Here is a 27408-nt window from a genome sequence, read left to right on the forward strand (position 1 = left end):
ACCCTCTATGGTCCTTGGGATCATCACTAACCCACCTTTGCCTTTTGTCTGTCCACCTTCCTGCTTTAATCCCCCTCCCTTGCTTGTTAGGCCCCTTGCCCTTGACTTCCAACCCATCCCTTTTGTTTTCTTTGTTCTGTGTCCCTAGCCCTCCCCTGACTGTTGTTCTTGTGTGTAGTCCTTATATGCGCTTGCTTTCCCTGCCTGTTTGTCATTTTACCTCTGACAAAGATTCTGCTAGGATCAAAAGCTCAGGCCCCTTTTGACTCCACTTTACTCCATTGGCTCGCCACTATTAGATAGGCAGTTTTCAGGAGCTTTTTTTTTTTGCTACAAAAAACAAATACCTGACAGCTTTCAATTCTTGAAGCTAGTTAATGCCCGGATGGTGCATATCTCTATAGGACATGGCCATTTAAATAAACAAAGCAGACACGAGTGTGTCCAATAGCGTCGTGCTGATATCTCTGCTGATAGTCTCTAACATCCGTTCTTCACTGTCACTTCATGTTTTGCCTTGTGGCAGTCAAAGCGTTCATGATTCGACAAGAATCCCGCATAGTCCCGAATGTCCGCATTCTGCATCGCAAGCAGGATCTGCGCTGCTGCGCAGTCATCAATTCCGACTTCAGGCTCCAGTTGAGCTTTCCTCCGATGTCTTGTATTCCGTTCACGTTGTCGTCGCAACCGAGTTCCCGTGGTATCGTTTGATGTGCTGGCAGTATTTGTTGGCGCCACCTTTGTCAGAGGACAGGCACTCGCTGATCCATTTTTAAATTCAGCTACTTGCATCTGTTCTTGCAGTTCTTGAGGTTGAAGTTTGGATGCGGATGCCATAGGAACTGTAGATGGTGGTCGTGTCGGACTCTCAGGTGTCATCCCATTATCTGCATTTGATTTGTTTTGAGGGCTCAAACCTGCAGGGTCACTGGCTGCTTGAATTTTCGATTCAGTTTCTCGCAACTGTTCCTGAGATTCTCGAGGTTGAAGTCTGGATGCGGTTGCCATAGAAACTGTAGATGGTGGTAAAGGACTCTCAAGTATCATCCTATTATCTGCATTTGATTTGTCTGGAGGGCTCAAGTCTGCAGGGTCACTGGCTGCTTGAATTTCTAATTCAGTTTCTCGCAACTGTTCTTGAGATTCTCGAGGTTGGAGTCTGGATGCGGTTTCCATAGAAACTGGAGATGGTGGTGGTGGAGGACTTGCAGGTATCCCTCTATCTGCATTTGATTTGCCTGGAGGGTTCAAGCCTGCGGGATCATGTGAAGTGACTGAAGATGGGGACAAACTTTCTGACATCTCCGCATCAGCATACCCCGAGAGCCTTGAGGCCAGGCTGCGACGCTTTCTCGGCTGTAGCAAAGATAACATACAAGTTATTGTCTACTTCCATAAACAAATTTGTTAGGTACTAAAAATTTTCCTCGCGGCGAGAATATGCACATTTGACACAGATGTACGTACTTTGATGGCCTGCATTGTGGGATAAAGTAGAATATGTTGATTTTAGATTTTTCAAAGCTCAAAAATCTCCAAATTTTTCAAGGAAAACATAGAACTGTCATTATGATATCAGCTAGATTCACAAGTCTCAATTTTCTTAGAAGAAATATACTTGTGGCAGTCAAAGCATTCCCATTCAGACAAAGGCCACTTCTGACAGTGTTTTCCATATCAAACTGCTAATCTTACAAATACATGTATCAAGGTAGTGTACAGTGAGAATATTTGCAGGTATAGCAGCAACCACACCCATTATTTCTTTTCAAAGTATTAATTCAATCAATGCTGTGTGAAAAAAAAACAAAAACAAAAAATAAACCCACCTACAGAAGCTATTCTTCTTGACGCTTCCTAATAAAACAACAATAACAGTAGATAGATTGTATGATACCACAATAGTGAGGGGTAAGTACAGTAACCGTATGATGAAGGTATGGAATGAGTATTTAGAAAGCATGGTATCCGAGCTCGAATGAAAATTTCAGGGAGTACCTTAGCTGGAGGTTTCTTGTAGCCTGGTTTGTGGACAACCTGGTGTTGCACGAGGGACTTTTTGTAGCTGAATGTCTTGGTGCATCCCGAATAGCTGCAGGAAAACGGTCTGGCGCCCTCGTGGTAATTTCTGATGTGAAGTTGTAAGCTCTCCATCTGCACATGCAACATGAATAACAGTTCATACATGCAATGAGTATTGGAAATGAAATAAACATACCAGCAAGACTAACGTAGCTTACAAACATCAACAAAATTGCATGGTCTTGTCTCATTTCTGACAATTCTACACAGCCAATATTCAATTTTCAAAGGCTAAAAGTAAACAACCCAAATTGGCAGCCAGCTCCCACAAATGATGCGTTCCAGAGGTACACCATATACAGCTGTAGTTGTGATTCTTTTTAACAATGGAATCGCACTTAGAACAAATACACTTTCATGTGCTCTGAACAAGATAGTCTAGCCTGCGGTTATACATAAGCTAAGGACAGATTAGGCCATAGTGATCACTCCAGAAAAAAAAGAAAGAGAGAAAAGAATACTGCTAAAGACCTTACACAGGGTTCCCACAGAAATTTGAAAAAAGAATTCCATGACTTTTCCATGACTTTTCCATGACTAAATTGCTGCTTTCCATGACTTCCTTTCTGGCACGGTTTCCAAAATCAGACACGTTATGATAGCCTCCACCTTCCCTCACAGCCATCCGTTCCACCCACTATCTTACTCATGACATGTACATCTATTATCATTAGTATATGTCCCGGGAGTTATGTAGAATTCGGGATGTCACAAAACTGGGAAAAATGGAAATCATGAACACCAATTATAATAGCAGAGTATGATCACAGAGTATGAGAGTTGCGAGACATGACAAACTGGAAAGCTGCCATAGCCAAGAGGTAAATGCAATTCCATGACTTTTCCATGACTTTTCACAAAGTTTCCAAATTCCCTGACTTTTCCCTGACTTTCCATGACCACAAATTTTTCCAGGATTTTCCAGGATTTTCCATGACTGTGGGAACCCTGTTTACAAACATCCCCTACGTGTATATGACTATGTACATGTGAAAGGAAATGTGAAGTGGTCACTACACACAGGTGGCCACTATAAACAGATGGCCACAAGGGGGCATGATTCACTGTAGTGGGAGGGTTGAATTGAGAGAGCAAATCCCTCTCACCTTCATAAATCGTCGTTCACAGTTGTCTCTTGGACAGACGAATGCGTCACGCTCCTCCTTGTGAACTTTTGAATGGCTCTTCAACTGAAAGGTAAATGGGAAAAAAAAATGATTACTTGAACAAAGTTTAATAAGATGTTTCTCCTTCTCATATTAACGTCTTCAATTGTAATCCGACAATATGTTTAAAGAATATTCAATTAAGTAACTCAAAGATTCAAGAGGCCTACATTTTGACCTATGTTACATACCAAATTTGTCGTGCTTTAGGCAAAGAGTAAACTTAAACAATGCTAGAATCAATTATAGAACAAAATGCAATGATGTCTATCAAGGTGATTAATGAATTAAAACATTCGGAACTAAAAGAACACATCACATGGTTAAATGCCTATGCAGTGATACATGTTTTGAACAAGTGACAGCATTTTGACACTCAAAGGACAAGTTCACCTTTATAGACATATGGGTTGAGTGAATTCAGCAATACAACAGTTAGCAGAACACATCAGTGAGAGTTTGAGGAAAATCGGACAATCGGTTCAATATTTATGAATTTTTAAAATTTCTGCTCAATCATGGCTGGATGAAAAGACTAAGTAAGCTTGTGATGTCACATAAGTACAACGATGTAAAGAAAGAATAAAGAAAATTCAACATATTTCCATTTTTCTCGCATAACAAAAGAACACTCGACTTCTCTCTTTGAGAAGGCAGGGGGAATAATATTACCCTCAACATACGTCAGTAGCAAGTCGAAGAAATGTGCACTTTATTCAAAAAGTGAAGTTTTGTGAAATTCTCTTTTTATTTTCCTTGTATAGTTGTATGCATATGACATCAACCACTGGAGCAGTCTTCAAATCCAGCAGTGATTGTGCAGATACTTAAAATATTTATAACTTTTCAACGGATTGTCCGATTTTCCTCAAACTCTTGCTGATGCGTTCTATTAATATTGATGCATTCACTCAATCCACATGTCTATGAGGGTGGACTTGTCCTTTAAAGATGCGGGGATAGAGGAAAACCTACAGTTGACAAGACATACCCTGTACTTCTTGGTGAACACCTTCCCACATTTCTCGCATCGAAACTCTGCAGAACAATATAACAATAAAAAGTCAACATGGTGGGTGAATACAATGAATACATTGGCCAAAGCAATAACAAGCTCGTTACATATTTCAAGCTGTGCCATGTGGTAGGAAATCACATCATAAAGCCATTATTATCATTGTTTGCATGAAAACGAGTCCCAACAGACTGTTATAAATGAGAATGACCTAAATATAGATTATCTAAATGAGAAGGAATAAATGAGAATGACTGGGATGCAAAGAGTTGATCTGCATGGAACCATCCAGGTGTTTGTTGAAATGTCCGACCATGAAAAGAAATGGGAGCTGTTGTGGTTTAGTGGAGACACCACAGACTATAAATTACAAGGTCCCTGATTCAAGTCCCCTGGCTACAGTGGCTGTGCCTCGAGGCAAGGTACTAATCCTTACTGACTGACCCATCCTTCGGAGGAACATAAAACCATGATCCTGTGGTTGCTTGCTAACAAGCATTCAATGCTTCTGTAGTGGTTGCATAACACATTTAAATTACGTCGAGTAGAAATACCCAGTATGTCCAATGGTTGGGAGAAACCATCCCTCATATTTAAAGGGATCGTACAGTTTTGGTTGAGACCTAATTTCTTGTTTCTAAAATTTTTCAGTGAGATAATGAGAAACATCTTATGGAATATGAAAGAGCATGTAATTCTATGAGGAATTCAACGTTTATTTGATGAAAATTGGTTTTGAAATGGCTGAGATATCCAAAAATGAGTGATTCTTATAAAGTGGGGGACCCACACTTTATTACAAGCGCTTTGTTTTACTCTGTTTTTGGATGTTTTAGTCATTCCAAACCCAATTTTCATCAAATAAACTTTGAATTCCTCTTAAAATGGTATGCTCTGTACTATATCATAAGTGTTTTCTTGGTATCTCGCAAAAAGTCAATAGCCCAATTCTCATCTCCACCAATACTGTACCATCCCTTTAAGGCTTACCTGTCACATGGGCTGCAATGTGGGCCCTGAGCTCACTCCACTTGCTGAACCATGCTTCACAGCCATCTTGGGTGCATGTGTAACCTAAACAAAAAGAAACACAAAAATATATCAAATAAGCAAATCCTAAAAGGCTGCCAGCTCTCTTCTTACAAATGTCATTTTGCCGAAAATGAAGAAAGCATTCCCTCACTTGTTCCTTTATGTTCTTATACGACGTATTGGGGAAGGGGGGACATTGCACTTTCTTTGTATTTGTTGCTGTATACTGTAAAACGAGAAACTTTTGCATGCATTAATTTTTCTTTTTTGCGAATTCCACAAAGGGCCAGGATTTGCAAAATTAAAGTGCAAGTGAATATCTTTTTCTGCACACTTATGCACTGAATGTGAGTGGTAATTCATTAAAAATATCATGCCACAAATATTTCTGGTTTTAAGCCAAAATGTTCAACACACAGATTACTTTTCTTTCATTTGTCACACATTTTTTTTCAGTGAAAGAAGGATGAGGCAGTAGTATACTACCAAATATCTTTGAGCAAAGAAATTTTACAGTGAGATATAGTGACATACCCAGTCTAACAAGTTAATTTTGCAGGTCCCATTCTTTTTATATTCTTCTGTGATTGCTCCTGACATCACAAAATACCCGGTATGACAAGTAACTTTGGGTGGTCAAAAGCAGCTCATTTTACAGAGGTTCCCCTGAATATTGTACCTTGGGAGGGAGTTTACTCCACAGAGAAAGGTGTCTTGCATAATAGTATGAAAATAAAAGTGAAAGATCACTAAACCGTGGAGTAAATCATGCACTTACCTTCATGGACTTTCATGTGTGCTTTAAGTTTACTGGGAATGAGAAACCTGGCCTCACAGCCTTCATGCTCACATCTGGCATTAATGATGAAGCAACAAACAAACAAACAAATGAACAATCAGGAGAAAGGCATTGATATGTTATTTCAAATGAAGAACTACTTGGATACTACAACTTGTATGCCCAGCCCATACTATCTCAGATTACAGACCCGGTAGCATAGGGATACCCTGTTATCAATGAGTGTATGCTTTGATGCACATATTCGCTGATGGGTTAATTCTATTCTAGCAGGGCTACGCTAGTTGTGTTTTTCCAATGACCCCGGGGGAGTGGGGGGGGGGGGGGGGGGGGGGCAAAGAACATTGATTCAATCTGACCAATCTACTCTCCCAATGCTACCAAATCTTCTAATGCTGTTACTTATGACTGCTTCTACAGCACATGAGAATTCACTCTAGTTTGAATTCCTAAAAAAAAATAATAATAATTTTTACGCACATATCCAAACAATATCACTGTATCAGGAAAATTACCCGTCAAGGACAATTACCCCCCTCCCCCAGGTAAATACCTGTCAGTGATAGGGTTAGAGTAAAGATTAGGGCTAAGGTTAGGTTAAGGTTAAGGGTTGGAATTTGGGTTATGGTTAGGTTCAGGATTAGGCTTAGGGTAAGGGAAAGGGTCCAGGGGAAAATATTGTCCAGAGGGTAGTTGTCCTAGAACCAATATCACTTCCTCTTTTCTGTTGTAAATCTAGCAAAGTTGTAAGGCAGACAAAATGGCATATTTCCAAAAGGAGCCTTCACTGCTGTCAGTGCATGAATTGACTGGTGGACCTTTGACTCAAAAATAGGGCTTCCTCGCACATACTTCCATCTACAATAACCACTGTAAGTTTATACTTAATAGATTTATTGTTTCTTCTTAATCTCAACAGAAAACAGGTCTCAATGCATCGGCATGAAGTACACATTGACTATTAAATTTATAGACAATGAAAAAGTCAAACACACTCTTTTTTCCCCTTTCTTATCTAGGTAATCAGTTTTCATGATGTTAACCTTGAACAATAATCAAAACTATAAAGTTTTTTATACACAAATCTTGTATTCCGAGACTTGAGAACTTCGTGACTCTTTCACTGAAATCAGAGCTGTTAATCTATACTCACTTGTATGGTTTGATGTTCGTGTGGACATACTGATGAACGGTCAAGTGCTGATGCTTGTGAAAAGTCTTCCCACAGCCATCACATTCACACTAGTGGAAAAAGAGAGAGAGTTTGCACCAGTGATAAAGGAGTTACCAATTCACAATTCACCATCTTATGCAGGGTTCGAAATTGGCGATGGTCCGCTGGCCATTGGCCACCCAAAATCATGTCGGACTAGCTAAAAATCATAAAATTCTGAAGTAACTAGTCCGTCTGGCTAGCCAAAATATTGCTTCAGTGTCAAAATTGATTCTAAGTAGTCCGCCTGGCTAGTTAAAAAAAAAGTTAAGTGCGACCCCTGTTAATATGTATGGCAGACTTTCTATCTCTATGTTTGATCTTTATATCACACAACAGATTCGTAACTTCTTGGATCTTTGCACGCAACAGGGACTATGGCTGCCTAGGGACATGGACCATTCCATATATCTTGGCGATACAAAATTTTTGACTACTGGAAAAATTAACTTGGAATAATTTTTGTTCAAAATCCCTACAAGCATATGTTAAAACAGAGAAAAATTGCACTGTATCTACGTAGGCAAACAATACCAGCCTACATGAGCTTATAATATGTATGTGTATCATTTAGAAGAGAATAATATAGCAGGTTCAAAGTCAATTACAACCTGACTTGAATTCCAGGTACTGCTTCATATCAATACTGCACAATATATCACATCAAGGTTTGTGCAGAAAACATCTCTTTGATCATATCGAGCACAGAATCACAAGTTTTCCTTTTAAATCAAAGCAATTGAGTTAAGTTTCAGAGAGTGACCCTAGATAACAATTTGATATTAAATTATCATGCTGCCACTGCAAGAGATACTTGATTCTCCTCCAGAAGTACAGGGCCATGCATACAAAGGACACAGCTGTGTTTTTTTAGAGAGGTCTCATTCAGCTGTTGTTGGATTATTCTTCTGTCAACTGGACAAACGCTGGGAAGACTTCAATAAGAAGGGAATTGTTCAGAATTTTAAGTCTTGTTTCATTTATGGAAAAAAGAACTAGAGAGGTACCGGTACATTTTGGTCACAGAAATGCCTTCTTTTATCAAAGAAACAAATTTGACTGGTTGATGCAGAGAACATGCTTCAAGTTACTTTGAACTGGCGACCACGATGCACCCGCTGGATGTGTTTCTTCAGGCTATCCTTGCTGCTAAATGCACCACCACACCCTTCCTCCTCACAGCTACAAAAAAAATCATATCATGGGAGAGAGTGAGACTGCCTTACCAAAAACCAACAAACAAACAAACCAACACACAAACATGAATGGCTACTCTGAGGACTTATCAACCTCTAATCTATAATGACTAGCATTAATCCTCATCATGGCATGCTTGTGGTTGTACTTTTTAATGTAGTTTATTAACATCTTACAAATACCTTGCTTACACTAGTCACATATGAGGATTGGGGGGGGGGGGGTGGGGGGGAGCTACCAGTGATGCAAAGTTCAGAATGTCACATAATTCTTTTCAAAAGGCAAACACCCATTGCGTGCATCATATGTCAGTATTTAACTGATCTACAGTGTCTTACATATGCTAAGTTCAACCGACATACCAATTCATCACAGAGTAACACCAGCTGTAACACAGTATGTACCAGTAACTTTGTAAATTGGATAGCACCAAGTATAAAGCAAAGCAAAGGGAGAACAAATAATTTGCCTTCAAACTGTACAGAGATATTGTAAAGAGATGATTTACTGCCCAGCAGTTCCCGCTTACCAGGTTAATAAAGTAAAAGAAAAATCATGTATGATACATATGTTGCACAAACTGATTTAGTATGATAACTGATTTAGTATGATGACCAGCTGAAGATGAAAAATGCTGTAAACTGACTGCCAAACAAAATGTATTTTGTATGACAGAGACCAAGACAAAGGGAAAATTGGATAATGCCTTGAATACCTTCAGGAGTTTATGGTTTCATTTTGATATACTGAGACAATGACTACAAATTTCCATTCTAGATTATATAAGCCACTAGACAGGACATGCTTTTACACATGACACAAATTGTGTGAAGGAACGAGTATACGTAGAGTCGGTACTTACAGGAACCCCTTGACGTTGGAGTGTGAGCCCAGATGTCTCTGAAGATGCGGCTGTCTGGTGAAGCTCTTTGTGCATCCACTGTGGGTGCACTTGAACGGTTTCTGGTGTAGCAAATGTTGACAAAGAGAAATGCATTATAGTTGAGAAGAGTAGTTTTGATGCAGCTAACAAGCTGCTTTACCATGTTTACACAGTAGACTCTGTCTGTTGGACATGAAGTAATACAGCTTAAAGGGGAATAAAACCACAATTATAATACAGCATACGAGTCGATCGAGTGAATGCAGCAAATATTAGGAGTTATAAATTTTCTAAAGTTTCCAACCAGACTTTTCTTTGTTACTAGAAATAACTAAATTTACAATTTGTTATGTCACATAAAGAATCTAGACTACATGATAAACTTTCTTTACATCCAAGAATAATATGAATACAGAATGTACTACTAATTTACTGCCACAGGCCCGTAGCCAGGATTTTTCAAGGGGGGGTGCGGTCACTAAAAAAATGGACCTTCGGTACCAATACCAATGATGACACACACACACACACACACACACACACACACACAAAATTATATCTATATATATATATATATATATATATTCTTTGGACGACCGAACTACAAAAGTTGTATAAGAATTTGCGCGCGAAGCGCGCCACAAATTGTGAATTTTTACTGTTTTAATGACGTTTTAAAGTCTCGAGGAAATTTGTATTTTTGTCTGTTGCATGCAATCGCGTTACGGTATTTCATCTAGGAAATAGTAAAAACTCATTTTGCCAGGAAGTTGCAAAGTTTAATTGTGTTCGAGACTCTGCGCGCGTAGCGCGCCGCAAAATTGAGAATAGTGATTTTCCTGGTGTTGTTTTAACTTTTATTTTTTCTATTGTATACCCGCGTTAGCAGGCCTGAAGCCAGGATTTTTAAAGGAAGGGGGGATTGCGTTAATTAACAAAACGGTCCTTTGATACTGTCCCGGGAGGGGTAGCGACAATTAAAAGGTGGACACCATGCTCATACATGGACTTTCAAAATGGCCCCTAAACGAGTAATGATCATATGATTTTTTCGGGCCTTAAAAACAAGTATTCCTTAAATGTTTCCTGCACCCTAAAGAAGTACTTCATCATGATTGAACAATATACCATTTTCCCAAATTTCGGCCTTTTTGATACCCTTTGATTATATACACTCGTACATCACACTTTCCATCTAATCCGTGAGAAAAAACGACCCCTATTACGCGTTTTCTTTAGCGAGTATGGTCACGGTGTCCACCTTTCAGTTGGAGTTTTCCATCCCATTGGATGCTGTTTGGAAGATGAAACATTCACTTTACTATACAGTATATCAGCCGTTGGTATGCGAGTTTGTCAAAAACGAAAATAAATAAAAAAATTTTTAAAACAAAATGAATTGTAAATGTGAACCATTTATATTTTGCCTCCTTGTGGTAGGATATTTCCAGCATTTCCGAACTTTCAAATAATCATTTTAGATTTAATAATATTAAAGGTAGTAGATCCGATTCGCAAACATCTCCAATATCAGTCAAATGTCATATTAACCATCATGCTAAGAAGGTTTTCTTTGTGAAATTTGGAGGTCAGTGAAATTAAAAAATTAAACATCCGTTAGCCATTGGAAGAAGTTGAGTGCAAATTCAGACCTCAGGCTTAGTGCTCAGATGTTTTCCTATTTGATTTGATCTGTCTTACCGTGCACACTAAGATACATACTGGAATGGTTATTTCTTATTTATTAAATCATAGTAGCATATTTGGTTACTAGCTGTCTCTAGGCATTTTCGAATTTGGACTGCAAAGAGATCCACTACCTTTAAGTTAGAAGAGAGATAAGTAAATAATGATAAAATAAACAAACAAAAAAGAATGAGTTTCTTTTGTAATACTATCTGACAAACTTTTTACTTTACCATTTTACTTCATAGCTCAGCACTTTCCATTCTCTCTCATATCCTCTTACCCATTACATTTAAATGAAATACAACTAAAATGAGTTTGCGTGCCTGCATAATACTCTTTGGAAATCATAAGTGAGAATGTTTTTAGGTTTTGGCTCACTTTAAAATGAGAACCAATAGAACTGTCACAACATGAGAAAATGTATAAGTAATAATCAACAGTACATTTCCGAATTTGGCCTGCAAAGAAATCCGCTACCTGTAAGTTAGAAAAGAGATTAGTAAATAATGATAAAATAAACAACAAAAAAGAATGAGTTTCTACCGCCGTATCTAGAACAGAGCCTGAAACGGTGCAGGCTCAAGAAATCGTTTGTACTAATACGTCTTGAAGTACTGTGTGATACTGTTGACTCAGACTTCTACAAAGCTGTAAGTGAGAATTTAACCCAATCCGGCTCATTACCTGTGTTTTTTATGAAAAATATGAATAAAGAATGTAAATTAAATAACGATGCGTCACAATGCAGTCTAACGCTCTCACAATGTTATCATACATAGGGTTTTTCCCTGACTGTTTTTACTCCGGAGCTCTTGCAATATTCAGGCTTTTGTAATACTATCTGACAAACTTTTTACTTTACCATTTTACTTCATAGCTCAGCATTCTCTCTCATACCCTCTTACCCATTACATTTAAATGAAATACAACTAAATTGAGTTTGCGTGCCTGCATAATACTCTTTGGAAATTATAAGTGAGAATGTTCTTAGGTTTTGGCTCACTTCAAATGAGAACCAATCGAACTGTCACAACATGAGAAAATGTATAACTAATAGAGAACTGGAGTAAGACAGGCCTTTCATTTTGTTTTGTCTCTCCTGATCGTTCATAAGAAATGCTAATTCATGACCACCTTTTCACAATTTGATTGGAGCATGCATTCATAATGGAAAATAGTTGACATAACAATCTATCCCCAGGCATTATCATGCCAACATGTACTTATATGTACATGTACTATATCTTTGTGAGACGTAGATCTAAAATGTCTCAGGTTTTCGATTATAGTAATTTCGAGGAAATTTCTTTAATTTTTATCATATATGTAAACTTGAGGCTATTAGATTTTCATCCACTTACCTATGTTCCTGTGAAAAAATGCGAGTGTCAACCTCAATGTCATCCACGAATCGCACGTACTCGGGCGGCCAGTGGAAAAAAAACACCGGTCACACGCGCCAAGGGCCATGGCATGCAGTGCCAATATAATAATAGCTCGCACAAATTGATACATAACATTTGTGTTTGTGTGCATGGGGACGATCCGATGGTTCATACAACAAAAGGGTTTCGTACAATTATTTTTAACATTGTTAAACGTACTCTTCCACATTTACGTAGCATATAAATGTGTCTTTATATTTATTTGGATTGTTATCTTGAGAATTGCTAAAAACCGTTATTATGAAAAAGTGGACCTTTCAGAATTTGGGGGGGTGCGTAAGCACCCGACGCACCCCCCTGGCTACGGGCCTGTGCCATACTGTCTACATATCTAACGTTTCAGAGTCTAGATCTATAGTTTAGTATAAAACTTTACCATGCATTGCCATTGGCATTGCATTGCTGGCTGGCTGGAGGCATCGTATGGCCTATAATATATGGAGCTGTATCCAGCAGGATCCAGCCAGTTAGTTATAAATCACTGCTTGTGAGTTGTGTGTGTGATTGCTACGCCTATTCAAGCTAAGGCCATCTGGCCAGGCAGCCTTCATAACCACCCATGCATGCGTGTGGCTGTTATACACTGCCTACATTTTTTCAGGAAATAAATTTACAATTTAAAAATAGTTGCGCGACCGCGACATTTGGTTTCGCATTGACATTGCATTGCAATGGCTTGAACTGGAAACACCGGTACAACACAACACTCATTTCAACGAGTGGGACCGCGATCTGTCTTCATAGATCTACGTCGTTTCGCATCTTGTCTTACAGTGATACTGCCACCTCGTCATGATACTCACTTCACCGGTATGTTTGGCAACATGTTCAATCAATTTCCACTTCTTGTTAAAACTTGCCGAACAATTCTCAATGGTACAAGGAAACATGATTGAGCCCTCTGCTTCAACCTGTCATCTTATTTCACAAAGTGGATGACACATGCACATGGATACCTTATTGCAATGCGCATGCGCCTGCAGTATATGCCCACTGAATTTCTAGTATGAAATCTATGATTGACTTTGTAGCAAGATGTGCTACGTGTACGAGTATATCACGGTATGTGTAGTACCTACGTGGATCATAATAATGGATGATAAATTACTGGCCAGTGCTAGTATATTTTGTGTCTCGTCCCCGCGCAATACATGTTCAAGAAGGCCTCACAACTTGAATTTGTATACGTGTATTGTTGCTGTTGCTGTTGCTGTTGTTGTTGTTGTTGTTGTTGTTGTTGTTGTTGTTGTTGTTGTTGTTGTTGTTGTTGTTGTTGTTTGAATTATTATGATTATCTCTGTGCTTTTTGATCTCCGGTTTTTTATTCACATCCGTGAAAAGTAAGGCAAAGTTATGATCATGTAGGCTACTTTTCGCAGGGATGGAGATCAAAATTTACTTTATTCTCTTTTTCTATCATTTTTTTTTCTTTTCTCTCAAAATTTATTTTTCTTGCTTGTGTTATTTATATACCATAATTAGAAATGATGATGATGATGAAGCTTGTATGCCAACGGTTGAACTCATCAAAACATATAAATATACCCCAAAAAATACTGTTTTATGTTACCAAGCAGCATGTAAACAAAAATACACACACCTATATAAACTTTTTAATTTCTCATCGGATTGGCTGATTGGATCACGATTTCATGTATTTACAGTTACACGAGTATATGCCTAGGGATTTATTTGTTTATCAATTAGAGCCTAATTGATTAGCGATACTTGTTCCATTATGTCTAGGCCTATAGGGCACTATAGGCCTACCATTCATTAATATTTTGATTATTTCCTTGGTTTGGTGGGTTGTTTTCATTCTTAGGCCTATTATGGTACATGTATCATCCTATTGCTGAAGCTTTCCTAAGTGGGATAATTTGGGGGATCTAATCTGATCTTACCTTTGAATTTAGTTCTACTACGTTTTGTTCTATCAAATCTAAAAAGAAGTTATTATTGTTGTATTAGTTCCATGACATTTCCCCGGGTCCATCGACAATTCTTCCCATGAAATATCTGCATGCTAAGCCAAACATAAAATATCTACCTTGGACATTCCTAACCCTAAACCTAATCCTCACATCAAACTAAACCTAAAAGTCTATACAACTAACCTTAAGCCTATATTATAAGTCGAGGAGAAAGTATAAGACCAGATCAATTCTCGCAAAAGCAAATGCCTATTGTCGTATAGGGTCAAATACGGTGGGATTATACTCTAGTATACTCTCGAAAATACAGTCTATACAAACTTTAGGACGCAAGGCCCCTAAAATCTCATGCCTGCCAAGCATTTCACTTGTATCTCTGAAACATTAAGTTTTTCTTAATGTATTTATTTTTCCAACCATGCACTGAGTGTAAGTAAACTAAATTTGTCACACCCCCCCCCCCCCCCCCCCGCCCTCGGAGGAAAGAATTCTTTGATTTCTTCTTTCTTTTCTTCTTCTTTTTAATATTCTTTTCTAATTTCTTTGTTTGCCTCTTTGGGGGATTTTTTTGTTTATCTTTTTTTTTCTATTTAGCCAAAAGTCTGTGTGTCTGTGTGTGTGTGTGGGGGGGGGGGAGGGGTTTCAAGATTCAAACTTATTTTCATTTCCATATAAACAGAGAAATTAATACAATGTATTAGCAGAACGCAGTTGTAATAATAATTGCAAAAACACAAATTGACAAAATACATATGAATATGAGTAACAAAGAAGAAAACACAATTGTATTTTTTTCCCAAATATGCATATAATACAAGCAAATTAAGGATGGGAATGGAAATGTAGGGTCTCACTATAACCCTCAGAAAATACAGAGAACAATGAACAATGAACTAACGAATAATGAATCAACGAAGCTACAACCCGATCATAAACAAAATCAAACAAACCAATGTCAATTGACATGAAATCAAAAAAAAAACTATCAGCCCGTGCCGCTGTTCTGCAACCCAGTGCCACATATTCTTTTATCAGCTCGTTCAAGTTTGAAGAAAGTGTGGTAGCTAATGTTTTCTCAAAACCTTACTTGATGACTTATTTCCACCATTTCTAAGATTTTTGTTTACCTCATTGAATATAGAAGAGCACAAAGTAAACATAAAGGTATAAACTAAATGTAAATCGTTTCGAGCGCTTATTTTCGATGACTAACTTTTACTTCTGTTCAGTTCAAATTTATTTCATATTTCCATTTTCTCAATGTTGAGATTACGAAATTATTGACAACAAAACAAGAATACAAAATATATACAATCATGTCTTTTGATTGTAGAAGAAAAAGACAAAAAATATACTTGACACAAATGTATATGGTCATATCGTGTGAAAATGTCACTAATAAGTACATGTATAAGAAATATGATGGGGCCTACATAAAAGCTTTAAAGCTTGTAAAACTGTAGTTCCCGAGTTCATAGGCATATAATTTTACACGGAGAACGGATATGTTTGTCTTGACCAACTAAAATTACACCAGTACAAAAAATCGATAAGTAATAAACTAATGAATCACATAGATATCGCACAAACCAGACTACATACAAATCTTGCAGTGTTTGAAAAACAAAAATGCTATATTATTAAAAGATGTATCGGTACCATTAAATAACTTGAATAACTTGGTGCTGCGGACGAGGACAAAAGACTGGGAGCATAAAAAAGTTGCTAAAAGCTTGGCAGTGTGCATCCACTAAGTAATAACTGTTTTAATTTGCGTTTTAAGGTGAATAAAGATAAGGAAGAAGTGATATCTAGAGGGAGATCATTCCAATATCTGGGTCCAGTAAATATATTGTTTTCTTTACGGGGAAGGTGATAGGCGTCACTCTGGCAAGTGGGATAACAGTGGATAGAGCGATTCCTTTTGAACATGTGGATAAAAAGAGATGGTAATTCATTAGTTGTTAGTTTATACATGAAAATTCCGAGATTGTAATAAAATAGGTCTGGAATTTTCAGAATTCTGTTTTGATGAAAAAAACGGTTGGTATGAGCAAAATATCCGGCTTGGTTTATGATTCTTATTGCACGCTTTTGAATACGGAGAAGGGAATCTAGTAATGAGTGACTTGCATTTCCCCACGCCAAAATTCCATAATTAAAGTGTGGAGATATTAAACAAGAATTGCAAAATATAAACAGGAAAGAAATGTTTGAGCTTATTCAAAATTCCAATGTTTCTAGACAAATTTTACTTACAAAATTAACATGAGTTTTCTAGGATAATTTTCGGTCAATCCAAAGCCCTAAAAACTTTGTGTATCATTTATTTTGATATCATATGGAATACCATTCAAAGAATTACTGAATACCATATAATGAGTTTTTTCTATGTTCAAGGATAATTTGTTCGCATAAATCCAGGATTGTTCGCATAAATCCAGGATTGTTCGCGTAAATCCACTTCTTGTTGTATACTTTTCACAGCACATGCATGGATGAGGTGAGTGTACCCAGGATGACTGTGCAGAAGGAGAGGGGGATTTATTGGTAGGACTGGTCTTCCGTGATAATTACTTTATTTTTTTTTACTTTACTTTACTTGACTTGACTTGACTTGACTTGACTTGACTTTTATGACTTATCAAGCTAGGGGAGAGTGGGGTGAATTGGGACGCGGGAGAAGTGGGACACCTCTCATATCTCAAAAAGCTTTGAACTATTATAATCATATTTATAGTAAGTCTTATCACCTGTTCGGTATGTTTGGCGTCAGAGTATAAGCATGTGGTAACTGTCAACTCTGCAGGAAAGTTTAATTATTTTTAGGACTTTTTTTTTTGGGGGGGGGGGTAGTTTGTTGCATTCAGTGTGAAGTGCTTTCTGAATTATTCATCGTACGGCTTTGAATAGCAGGCACTTGGTATGCTACATGTAGGCATTATGAGTTCCAGTAATTTGCATTCTTTAACTTAAAAGGTTTTGCAAAAATTATCTAAATTGTGATGTGCATTATTAGCCGCCATTTTGAATTGTTTGGAGTGCTGGGCCATGGGGTGTACTGGGACAGCATCACTGTCCCACTTCTTCCTGTATTCAAAGTTATGATAAAAATTCCAAAGATTTTCTCATTATTTTTTTTTTTTTAATTTGATGCTTTTCATGCAACTGTCTCTGCATGGACCATGTTATGGATACCCAGTGGCGGATCCAGAGGGGGGCGCAACGGAAGCACGCGCCCCCTTTATTTTTCGCTAAAAACAAAAGTAATAAAAAAAAATGAAATGAAACTCGGAGGTGACACAAGAAATATTAGTTGCGCCCCCCCCCCCCCCCCCCTTTACAGAATTCCTGGATCCGCCCCTGATACCTGTATATATCACGTTTTGCGATGAAACTCTTTGACGAACACACACACATAGGCTATTCTAACCTAGTTTTATAGTGCACACACAGACATTATTTTATTATATCATATACAATTGTACTTGTAGATTGTCTAGCCCATAGTTACTACTGTTTGTCCCACTTCACCCCAACCAATGTCCCACTTCTCCCATCAGGGGGTGACCCACTTCACCCCGATCAGAAGCCTTTTTGAAATCAATAATATCGCAAATTTGAGATTTTTAAGAATTTATAAAGTAACAACCCATCAATGGCCTAAATAGCATTAGTAGTCTTTGGGTCCGAGATATGAGAGCCCCGTTCTAAATATCAGAAAAGTTATATATAGGAGGAAATTAATTCATCAATATGGCATGCTGAGCATCCGCATAGATAATTCGTCAGCTATTACACATTTAACGACACCATACGGTATCCGGAATGGGGAGATTCCCATGGAAATGTACCTGCATAACATTTTACTGTGCGGAAACCACGTATGAGTATACTGACTGTACCGTAACCCGTGGGTACATGTAGTCTAGGTGGCGTACATTCATTATAAGTCGTTCTCGCTTGTCGGTGGCCTAGCTAATTTCTGCTTTGGATGCTGTCATAGAGGTCCAAAAGTGACGGACAAGACTGATGTGAACGGCGGAGAATATTTTGTAATAATAGTGGGAATTTCAAGAAGTTTGTGTCCGGTAAACTTAAAGCAGTTGAAGAGCAAAGAAAGTGGCGTCCTCATCTCGACTCAGCCATCGTCTCACTTCGGTCGCGCCGCCGTGGAAAATACTTGGCTTCACCGCCGTTTTATTATTTGCCTGGTGAGCATATGCCGACATCTTTACTCTTTTATTCAGCTCTTTACTTGATGGTCATGCATAGTATTATTAAGCTCCACTTCCCCAAATATTCAATGAGAATGACTGTTCAAGTTTAATCAGCGGTACCGCAGTATCTTGCAGAGTAAATTTAGTTGTAATATTTCTAGGGTTTTATGTGGAACCCTGGCCCTGCCCTGGCACTGGCCTTCCATCGCAGAAAATGCCAGCAAGTAAATTTAATTATTGACTCTGAGTCTGAGAAGACACAAAAACTAGGGTTATCGTCTACCTGTCCAATGCAATGAGCTCTGGCACTGCTGTTCTTGATGCTTTTATATCACTTATTTCCTGTTTAAAAACAGATTTAATATTAAAGTGGAAGTGTCCTTGGTAGTACGGTATATTGCGATTCTTGGTCGATATGTATCTGGGTCTAGCTAACGTTAGTTGTTGCATGGGGCTGCAAATGTTTCTGGTTTTTACACTCATATACAGTAGTCTCGTCTTAAAAGGCGACCCGAGGCAAAGATACCACTGGCATCGAACAAGAATCAAGAACATTCAAGGAATGTTTTTAGGTTAAAGGCCTATTCATATGTTCCATTAATTATTGACAATGTGGAGGTTGCAAAGCTAAGATCAATCTAGCCTTTTGTCAAGGCCCACTCGCTGTAATGGGCGAGCAAAGTGAGCCCAGCCGAGCGCGCCAGCGCGAGGGCCTTTTGAGATCTGCTTCACACATTATTAATATTATTCATGACACGTGAACCCTTCTGAATACTCATTTTAACGGGTTCCGGTCAACCAATCAATGGAATGGCGCGCTCCACGAATCCTCAGTCTTAGTGTTGTCATGCCTGTTCGCATGCATCACTCAGGGATCTCTCACACCTCCCTGCATCACTGTGTGTAGAGTTCTGTGAGGTCTGCGGCGTGCATTCGCTCCATTCAAATCGGGTTCGAGCAGACAGACACGCTGATTGGTTGACTTTTGCTCCCGAAATCGGGGAGCAAAAGTCGGTAATTCAAAGGGCTAACAAAAGGATGCGAAGCAGATCTCAAAAGGCCCTCGCGCAACCCCACTCAGCTGGGCTCTCTTCACCATACAGCGAGAGGGCCTTGGCAAAAGGCTAAGATCAATCGGACACATGCGAGATTGACACAAGCTTCCTCTGAAAACTGAAAAAAAAGATGACTGCATTAAAGCTAGCCCGACCAGACTTGTGTACAGTGACCCGGCTGTGTACAATATTAGTTGCATTAACGCCATATTACTTTCAAGAAATGTGTAGAATAGACAGGGCTCAACAGTAGCACTTGCCCCCTTGCCCTTGGCAAGTAAGATTTTTATAGGCAAGTGAAAATATTTTATTTAAAAATGCTAGAAGTTACTTGTCCAATTGGGCCGGGCAAAATAAGGTGAAAATTAGAAGCTCATCAAGTCAATTGTACATGGGTGAATTTTTTTTTTTTTTTTTTGCAGTTATTTTTTCTTCTTTCAGGCAAGTTACAATTTGAAAATTGATAATTTTTCCTGTCTGACAGGCAAGTGATGGAAAAACAAAAATTAATGTCAGGGCCCTGGAATTGGACAACAAGTCTTGAGAGCAGAATACAGTCTTGATGAGTGATTGAAATACATTTAGCTATGTGAGGCTTCTTCATATGTGTATACAATACATAATTCAGCCTCCTGTATTTATTTCTTTTTCTTTCTGTGTATAGTTACGTGTTATTACAACAGGGTATTTAAATTGGACAAAACACTAAGAATTCATATTTCTTTTGTTGTCTTTTCTATTTACAGTAACAAACCTGATGCCAAATGAGGTGACTATGTAAGTTTTTTGGAGCAGGTACACGTGCACCATCTTTCTTCTTCTTCCTCCTCCTCTACCTCCCCCTCCCCCTTCTTCTCTAACTCCTTCCTGTCCAAATATTCCAGCCTGTCTTTCTTGCCGCTGGATATGTGGTATCGAATCTGGCTCTATGTGTACTTCACCTGGTTCCGACCAATGTTCAAGTGGGCACTGAGGCGTGCTACAGGCAAGTGCGAGCTGCTGCGCATCTGCTGTGGCAACCACTCGAAAGGGGGCCGCAAGACCAGAGCAGTTGGTAAGTTTGAGGTCGTTTGAATTCATACCTACAATGTTTGTGAAATTCAATTCTCATAAATCAGTGCATCTTTCAGATAATTGTGTGTGTATATACAACATGTACAGTATATCCTTCTTTCTCTATTTATTTCTCTCATTCCCCCCCCCCTTTTTTGCGGGGGGGGGGGGGGGGGTGATGTTACTGGTTGTTGGCTTCCTCAGAAGAAAAAAATAATGTAGATCTATGATTCTTGCCCACCTACAAGAAGATGTGACAGTAGATTATTTTAGAGTGGGCAATATTTTGTGATGTTTCCCATTTGTGTAGGCCAGCCGCAATCACAATCATGGTATGTATGCCATACAGTGAGACATAAGCATCAGAAAGAAACATTATCGTAGGTACAACATGTAGCATTCATCCAAAATTCCACATCAATAAGAATATGCGTAGCTGACAAAGTAGTTAAATATCCGAAACGCCACCTCCCCCACTTCTGTACACGCACTTTAACAGGAGTGCATACCTTTTTCAAAGAAGGCAACCTGCACATCATGCTTTTTCTGTTTTGTAAACTCAGTTGATATTTCTACACTGGACTCGACCACCAGCATAAACAGGAATGGTGATTTGGTACACGATGTTGTAATGTGGAGAGTTTTCCTATGAGTTAGTGGAAGTATCCATTTTGTTGGATGTTCTGTGAGTATTTTACCCCTGATAGCACATTCAGATAGAATCATTCAATAAGATGTGTAGGTGAAGGGTTAAAGCTTGAATGTGTATGGATGGATTATGATTATCAAAATGTGGATTATATTAATTATTATAATGTGGATTATCATTATTAGAATGTGGATTATACCTTGCAAGTGCACCTGTACATCTTCTCGTCTCTCAGAAAAATCCCTGCGCCAATCCCATCTGGGTTCGCTCCAGAGACTCGCAAGCGACGAGGACTTGAACGTACTCGAGGCTGTCAAATATGTGATGATAGTCAAGAACATAGACCCCAAGATTTATCCAGAGTGAGTCAAAGTTTTGGAATTAAAGGGATGCTGTAGTATTGGTTGAGGCGAGGTTTCAAGATACTTAGAAACCACTTTATGAAATGCTAAAGAGCATACAATCTTAAGAGAAATTCAAAGTTCATTTGATGAAAATTGGTTTTGAAATGGCTGAGATATCCAAAAACAAAGTAAAACAAAGCAATCCTAATAAAAAGTGAGTCTCACCTTTTATTAGGATTTCTTTGTTTTGGATATTTCAGCCATTTCAAAACCAATTTTCATCAAATAAACTTTGAATTCCTCTTAGAATTATATGCTCTTTCATATTTTATAAAATGTTTCTCATTATCTAAAAAACATTATCATAAAAAAAGTTGGAAACCTGATGTCCCATCCCATCTGAAACTGTACCATCCCTTCAATTGGTTGATTATTACTATCATTATTATTTTTTTTTTTGGGGGGGGGGGGGAATGCAGTCAGTAACATTTCATGTTCTGAACAATCACAGCATGGAAGGAGTACACTGTTTAATGTTTGTGATCTGACTTTTATGTGCATATTGGAAACTGTTGAAAGTACTTGGCATTTAGACATCATGTTAGATCACCCAGCTCTAACAGTCATAATTTTCTTTGTAGTTTCCCGCTTTCCTCAAACTTTGTATGATCTGTGCTCATGAAGTCACTGCGATTGCAGCTTTTATAGTTTCTTCTGTGAGTTTGGTCCATGCTTTCAGCTTAAATATGAATAGTGTCTATTGTGCAGGAAAAAGCTAATCAAATGAACAATGTCTCTCTGTTGTGTCCAGCTTTTCTCCGATTCTGCAAAGCTCCCTCAGACAAATATGTGGCTACAATGCATTGGTGAAGGAAATCGAAGCCCTGAAGAAAGAGAAATACTCCACGGCGAATCCAGCACACGAACAGGATTTGTTGAAGGTAAGCCCCTGCACTATCTTGTGTGCCTGCCAAGAAAAAGGAAAGTTGTTGTTTTCAGGTTATGAGTAACATTATGCAACAGAAAAAGCTCTTGGGTTGTGAGTCAAAGCTCGCGGTCCTGTGCCGATGTGGTAAAAGCAGCTGTCAAAATATTCCGAGGTCATGGGTTCATGCTTTTAAAGCCAGGACAGTGCGTGCTCTGAGTGCATAGGTCAGTAATCCTGTATTTCACCCAACATAGTTTTCTCTCTTTCTTACCCTCTCTCACTCCGTCTGTCTATCTGTCTATCTGTCTGTCTGTCTGTGTATCTCTCTCTCTCTCTCTCTCTCTCTTTCTGGGCACCAAAAAATGTAGCATAATGTCACAATATACTTCAAAGCAAACCATTGATATGTACACATAATGTCTGCAGAAGGCCAATGATGAGCAAGTTGTTTGTATGATGATTATACAACATTTGAATGTTATCACACAGTTATTGACCTAGAAATGCTTTCTCCTTTCTTTCATGTAGTTATGGCGATTACTGAAGCCAAATGACAAGCTTGAGAAGAGAACCTGTAAACAGTGGGGAGAGATCGGTTTCCAAGGCGACGACCCAGCAACTGATTTCAGAGGAATGGGTAAGTCTGAGCTGCCAGGTTTCTCTGATTGAAGGGGGCTCCATGAAAATCTCTTTATATCCTGATAAGATAATAATCTATACGCCATATATTCTTTTCGCAAATCTGGGCTTTCCAACATTTTCATGAGTGGCTAGATAGTGCAATTGTGGTGTACACAGCAGTTGATGTAAAAATGTAAGTGTGCATGTTGCATTAAAGAAGGGATCAGAATTGATTTTGTGTGTGTGTTTTTAAATTTACAAATAGCACCCAATTCATGAAAGGCATAAAAATAAAAACCCTGCAAAATATATTGCATGTATAGTATACAAGCCTTCCTGAGTTGGAATTCCTTTTTGCTGTCGAAGTTCATTCAACACCAAAGTGTTGACAGCCCTGGGAAGTGCTTGGAAGCAGTTGTTGTCCATAGGGGCAGTGGTGTGAACTTGGCAGGTTATTCAAGAATGTAATATGCATCTCCTGAGATTAAACAAAATGAAGACTGGTTTGTAGAGGAAAACTCTTTATAAGGTGTCTGTATGTGTGCAAACAAAGACACAATATGTTTAGATCAGTTGGTTAAAATTCATTTTTATCAAGTGGCACTTCATGGCTCCTGACTTTCATTCAAGCACCAGTATAAGTTTAGTGATTGATTGTATTCAAAATCTTTTATTTTTCATGTGTAGTTGATTATGCTGAATTTGTTTAAAAGACTGGTTCACCGAGGCAAGATTGTATCATTGAATTTTTTGGTTTATGTTTTTCCTTATCCTTTTGAGAACACATTTCTTGCTTCATGTTTGTTTGTTTGTTTGTTTGTTTGTTTGTTTGTTTTTTTACTTTCAAAGTTTCTCTGTAGCTCTACATGCAGAGTTAGCCATATCTTACTTTGTGTTTATTTTTCTCTTTTCTAATTTGTATTGATACTTCCAGGTGTGCTGGGACTTCAAAACCTTTTGTAAGTATGATACATGTGGAGATCATTTTTCCCTTTCATTGTACTAGCTTGATGATAAGGAGTTAGAGTTTGTCCAAATATATGATAAAAAAACATGAGATGTAATTCATTTCTGCAAAAGTAAAAGAATCTTTGTTACAGCTCTTTAGACTGCTTGTGTGAGATGTAATTCATTTCTGCAAAAGTAAAAGAATCTTTGTTATAGCTCTTTAGACTGCTTGTGTGGCTTTTGTAATTTTTTGTCGTCACAGATTGCAGCAATTATACATTACAAAGAAATGATTGATCATTTGCTAGTTTGTTTGTTTTTTTTGTTCTGTAAGTTCATGTGAAAGTTTGTCACACTTTGTTTTGCAGACAAACTGAAATGACTAAACAAATTTTAATACAGTGCACTCCCGTTATAAGGAACACAGTTATAATGAAATTCCGGTTACAACGAAGTAAAAATTCAGGTAACAAAATTATTCACTCTGTGTTTTTTATTGTTTATTTGTTCGGTTAATACAAAATTTCGATATAATTAAAGAAAACTGCCGGTCCCGAGGACTTTGTTGTAATGGGAGCCCACTGTAGTGAATTTTCACTTTAGTTAATTAAGTGCTCCAATTGGTAATTCAATCCTCATCTACTCTTTGTAGTTGTTAGCTGCTGGGCATTAGTTTTCACTCCATAGTTAAATGTGCATATATCCACTGATGTGCTATGTCTACCAGTCACATCATCAGCAATTTTTTATGCCTCCGCCACAAAGTGTCATCGGAGGCATTACTATTATATATATATATATATATGTTGGTTTTTTTTTCTTTCTTTGAGGGAATGAAGAGGTCGCTGAATAAATAACCTGGCACATGTCAGTAAAGTACATGGGTACATAAAAGGGATAATGCATATTTTCTCTCTCTCTCTCTTTCTGCGATTCCTTCAGGTTTTTTGCCGAGAACTACAATGGTGTGGCGCGGCAAGTGCTGACGCATTCTCAGCACCCCACACTGTGGTAAGTGTTTGTTTGTTTGTTTGTTTGTTTGTTTGTCAAGTAGTTGTGACATTTTAGTGCATTGTATGAGAAACAAGACTAGTGTAAGCTATGTTTTCGATGTGGCTAGTGTGACATACCAAGTATCATGGTAGTAATTACCAGGCAAGAAATTCTCAAATTTTCCACACTGACTTATTGAAGGAATTGTATCCCCTGTGTAGATAAGTTTCTTTTTTGTTGTTAAGTTATATATTTGTGTGTGTGTCTCAATTGATGGGCTCACAAATTACACCCGTTTCAATGACATCTGTTCCTGTGTCAATTGCTCTCATGAATACATCTACACACTAGGCCAAACATAAATTCTACCCACAAACATACCCTAACCCTAATCCTAATCCTAATCCTCACATCAAATTAAACCTAAAACCCTATCACAACCCTAACCCCAAGTCCTTGGAGAAAATAAGACTGGAGCAATTGTCAACCCTATCACAGCCTTAACCTAAAAAACCCAAATTTTAAAAGTCCTATGAGAAAATAAGAGCGGAGCAATTGTCGCAGAAGCAAATGTCAAGTCACCATTACACCCATATATCCCTGCTGTGTCTATCAGGTACTCGTATGCCGTGGTCGGTATCAACCTGACCAGCATGACGTATCATCTTCTCCGAGATGGAGCACTCAGGGACTACTTCTACCACTCCATTACGGGGCAGCCATCCATCTACCACTTCCACAAAGTCTACTGTGAGTATGGTGTCCTTAAATCCATCACAATTTTCCTTCTTTTTTTTTCTTTCTTTGCTCCCAGAGGGCACTGGAGGCATAACTTAATTAATCATAAGTGCCCTCTCCCTTAAATCACAAATTTATGCCACCTCATTGAGGACACTATATAGTGGGTGATAAAAATTTATGCATATGTGTGCATCCTTCTTTTCATTCTTGTTCATGTCCACATATTTCCACACTAATGCATATGTGTATACATTGTTTCCATTCTACCTGTGTTATTTGAAAATAAAAAAATCATAGATTGCTTGATACTACATTTTTTTTCTACCACCTTAACTCTCTGTGGCACTTAAAGGCTGCAACTTGCTATGCTTTGTCACTAGCAATCAGTCAATTTCCCCACATTTTACCTAATTGTTCAGTAGTTAACCAGCCAACTCAGGCATAGAAATGTTCCTCAGTCCCACGGGAAGGCCATGGTGACACAATAGGAATTAAGTAGATAAGGTAATCTCTATTCATTGGCAGTTAGTTTACCAGACATCTGTGCCAATCTGTAGTTAAAGGGATGGTACAGTATTGGTGGAGATGAGAATTGGGCTTTTAACTTTTTGCGAGATACGAAGAAAACACTTATGAAATAGTACAGAGCATACCATTTTAAGAGGAATTCAAAGTTTATTTGATGAAAATCAGGTTTGGAATGACTGAAAGATCCAAAAACAAAGTAAAACAAAGCGATCATAATGAAAGGTGGGTCCCACACTTTATTAGAATCACTCTGTTTTGGGTATCTCAGCCATTTCCAAACCAATTTTCATCAAATAAACGTTGAATTCCTCATGGAATTACATGCTCTTTCATATTTCATAAGAGGTTTCTCATTATCTCACAAAGAATGTTAGAAACCTAAAATTAGGTCTCAACCAAAACTATACGATCCCTTTAAAGCGCTCAAGTGGATGTGCTAGTACTGGTAGGCAACTAAAGCGCAGTAAGGGTTAATATTCCATTTATCATTTCTTTCGCCTGCAGGCTACATCTTCAGCGAGTTTGATCGCTTCTGGTTCGCGTCCAAACCCAAGAGTGTGATGGAGTTTGGAAGCATCAGAGACAAGTTTGAGAAGAAGTTTCTGGAAACTCTGAAGGACAACCAGCTACAGGCTGTCCTCCAGAATAACTACACGTGGACATGAAGTGTGAGCTGGACCAGTTTCTTAATGTATTCAGATTTGATGCATGTTATTACCCTTCAGCCAGTGTTCATTCGTACATCCACAACGTTTTTGCTATTCATGTTTTGTCTTTGGAGCACAGAGAAAAAGAGCATTGTCCGAAAGCTAAAAGCTACGGCAGAAATTATGATGTCTGCAGTTACTGTGGCAGTGAGCAGGCAACAGGCAG

General features: G+C 38.2%; 2 protein-coding genes across 2 annotated transcripts; one reads left to right on the forward strand and one right to left on the reverse strand.

The window, feature by feature from the left end:
• Window positions 1-480: 480 nt before the first annotated feature.
• On the reverse strand, window positions 481-13431 carry LOC139719967 (uncharacterized). The gene is made up of 10 exons (XM_071631347.1): window positions 13325-13431; window positions 9367-9467; window positions 8399-8489; window positions 7248-7336; window positions 6074-6147; window positions 5254-5337; window positions 4240-4286; window positions 3189-3272; window positions 1999-2154; window positions 481-1356 (listed from the first exon to the last, which is right to left on the reverse strand). The coding sequence occupies exons 1-10, from the start codon at window positions 13409-13411 to the stop codon at window positions 481-483; spliced, it is 1689 nt and encodes a 562-aa protein (XP_071487448.1). The 5' UTR covers window positions 13412-13431.
• Window positions 13432-20493: 7062 nt separating this feature from the next.
• Window positions 20494-27314, forward strand: LOC139719939 (ELMO domain-containing protein 2-like). The gene is made up of 8 exons (XM_071631320.1): window positions 20494-20784; window positions 21668-21794; window positions 22588-22717; window positions 23233-23341; window positions 24260-24284; window positions 25216-25284; window positions 25883-26016; window positions 27040-27314. The coding sequence occupies exons 1-8, from the start codon at window positions 20637-20639 to the stop codon at window positions 27198-27200; spliced, it is 903 nt and encodes a 300-aa protein (XP_071487421.1). The 5' UTR covers window positions 20494-20636; the 3' UTR covers window positions 27201-27314.
• The last annotated feature ends 94 nt before the right edge of the window (window positions 27315-27408 follow it).

Source organism: Diadema antillarum, unplaced genomic scaffold (genome assembly GCF_040938485.1).
Source record: "Diadema antillarum isolate AM-2024a unplaced genomic scaffold, OU_Dant_1.0 scf00000117, whole genome shotgun sequence".
NCBI classification, from domain to species: Eukaryota; Metazoa; Echinodermata; class Echinoidea; order Diadematoida; family Diadematidae; genus Diadema; species Diadema antillarum.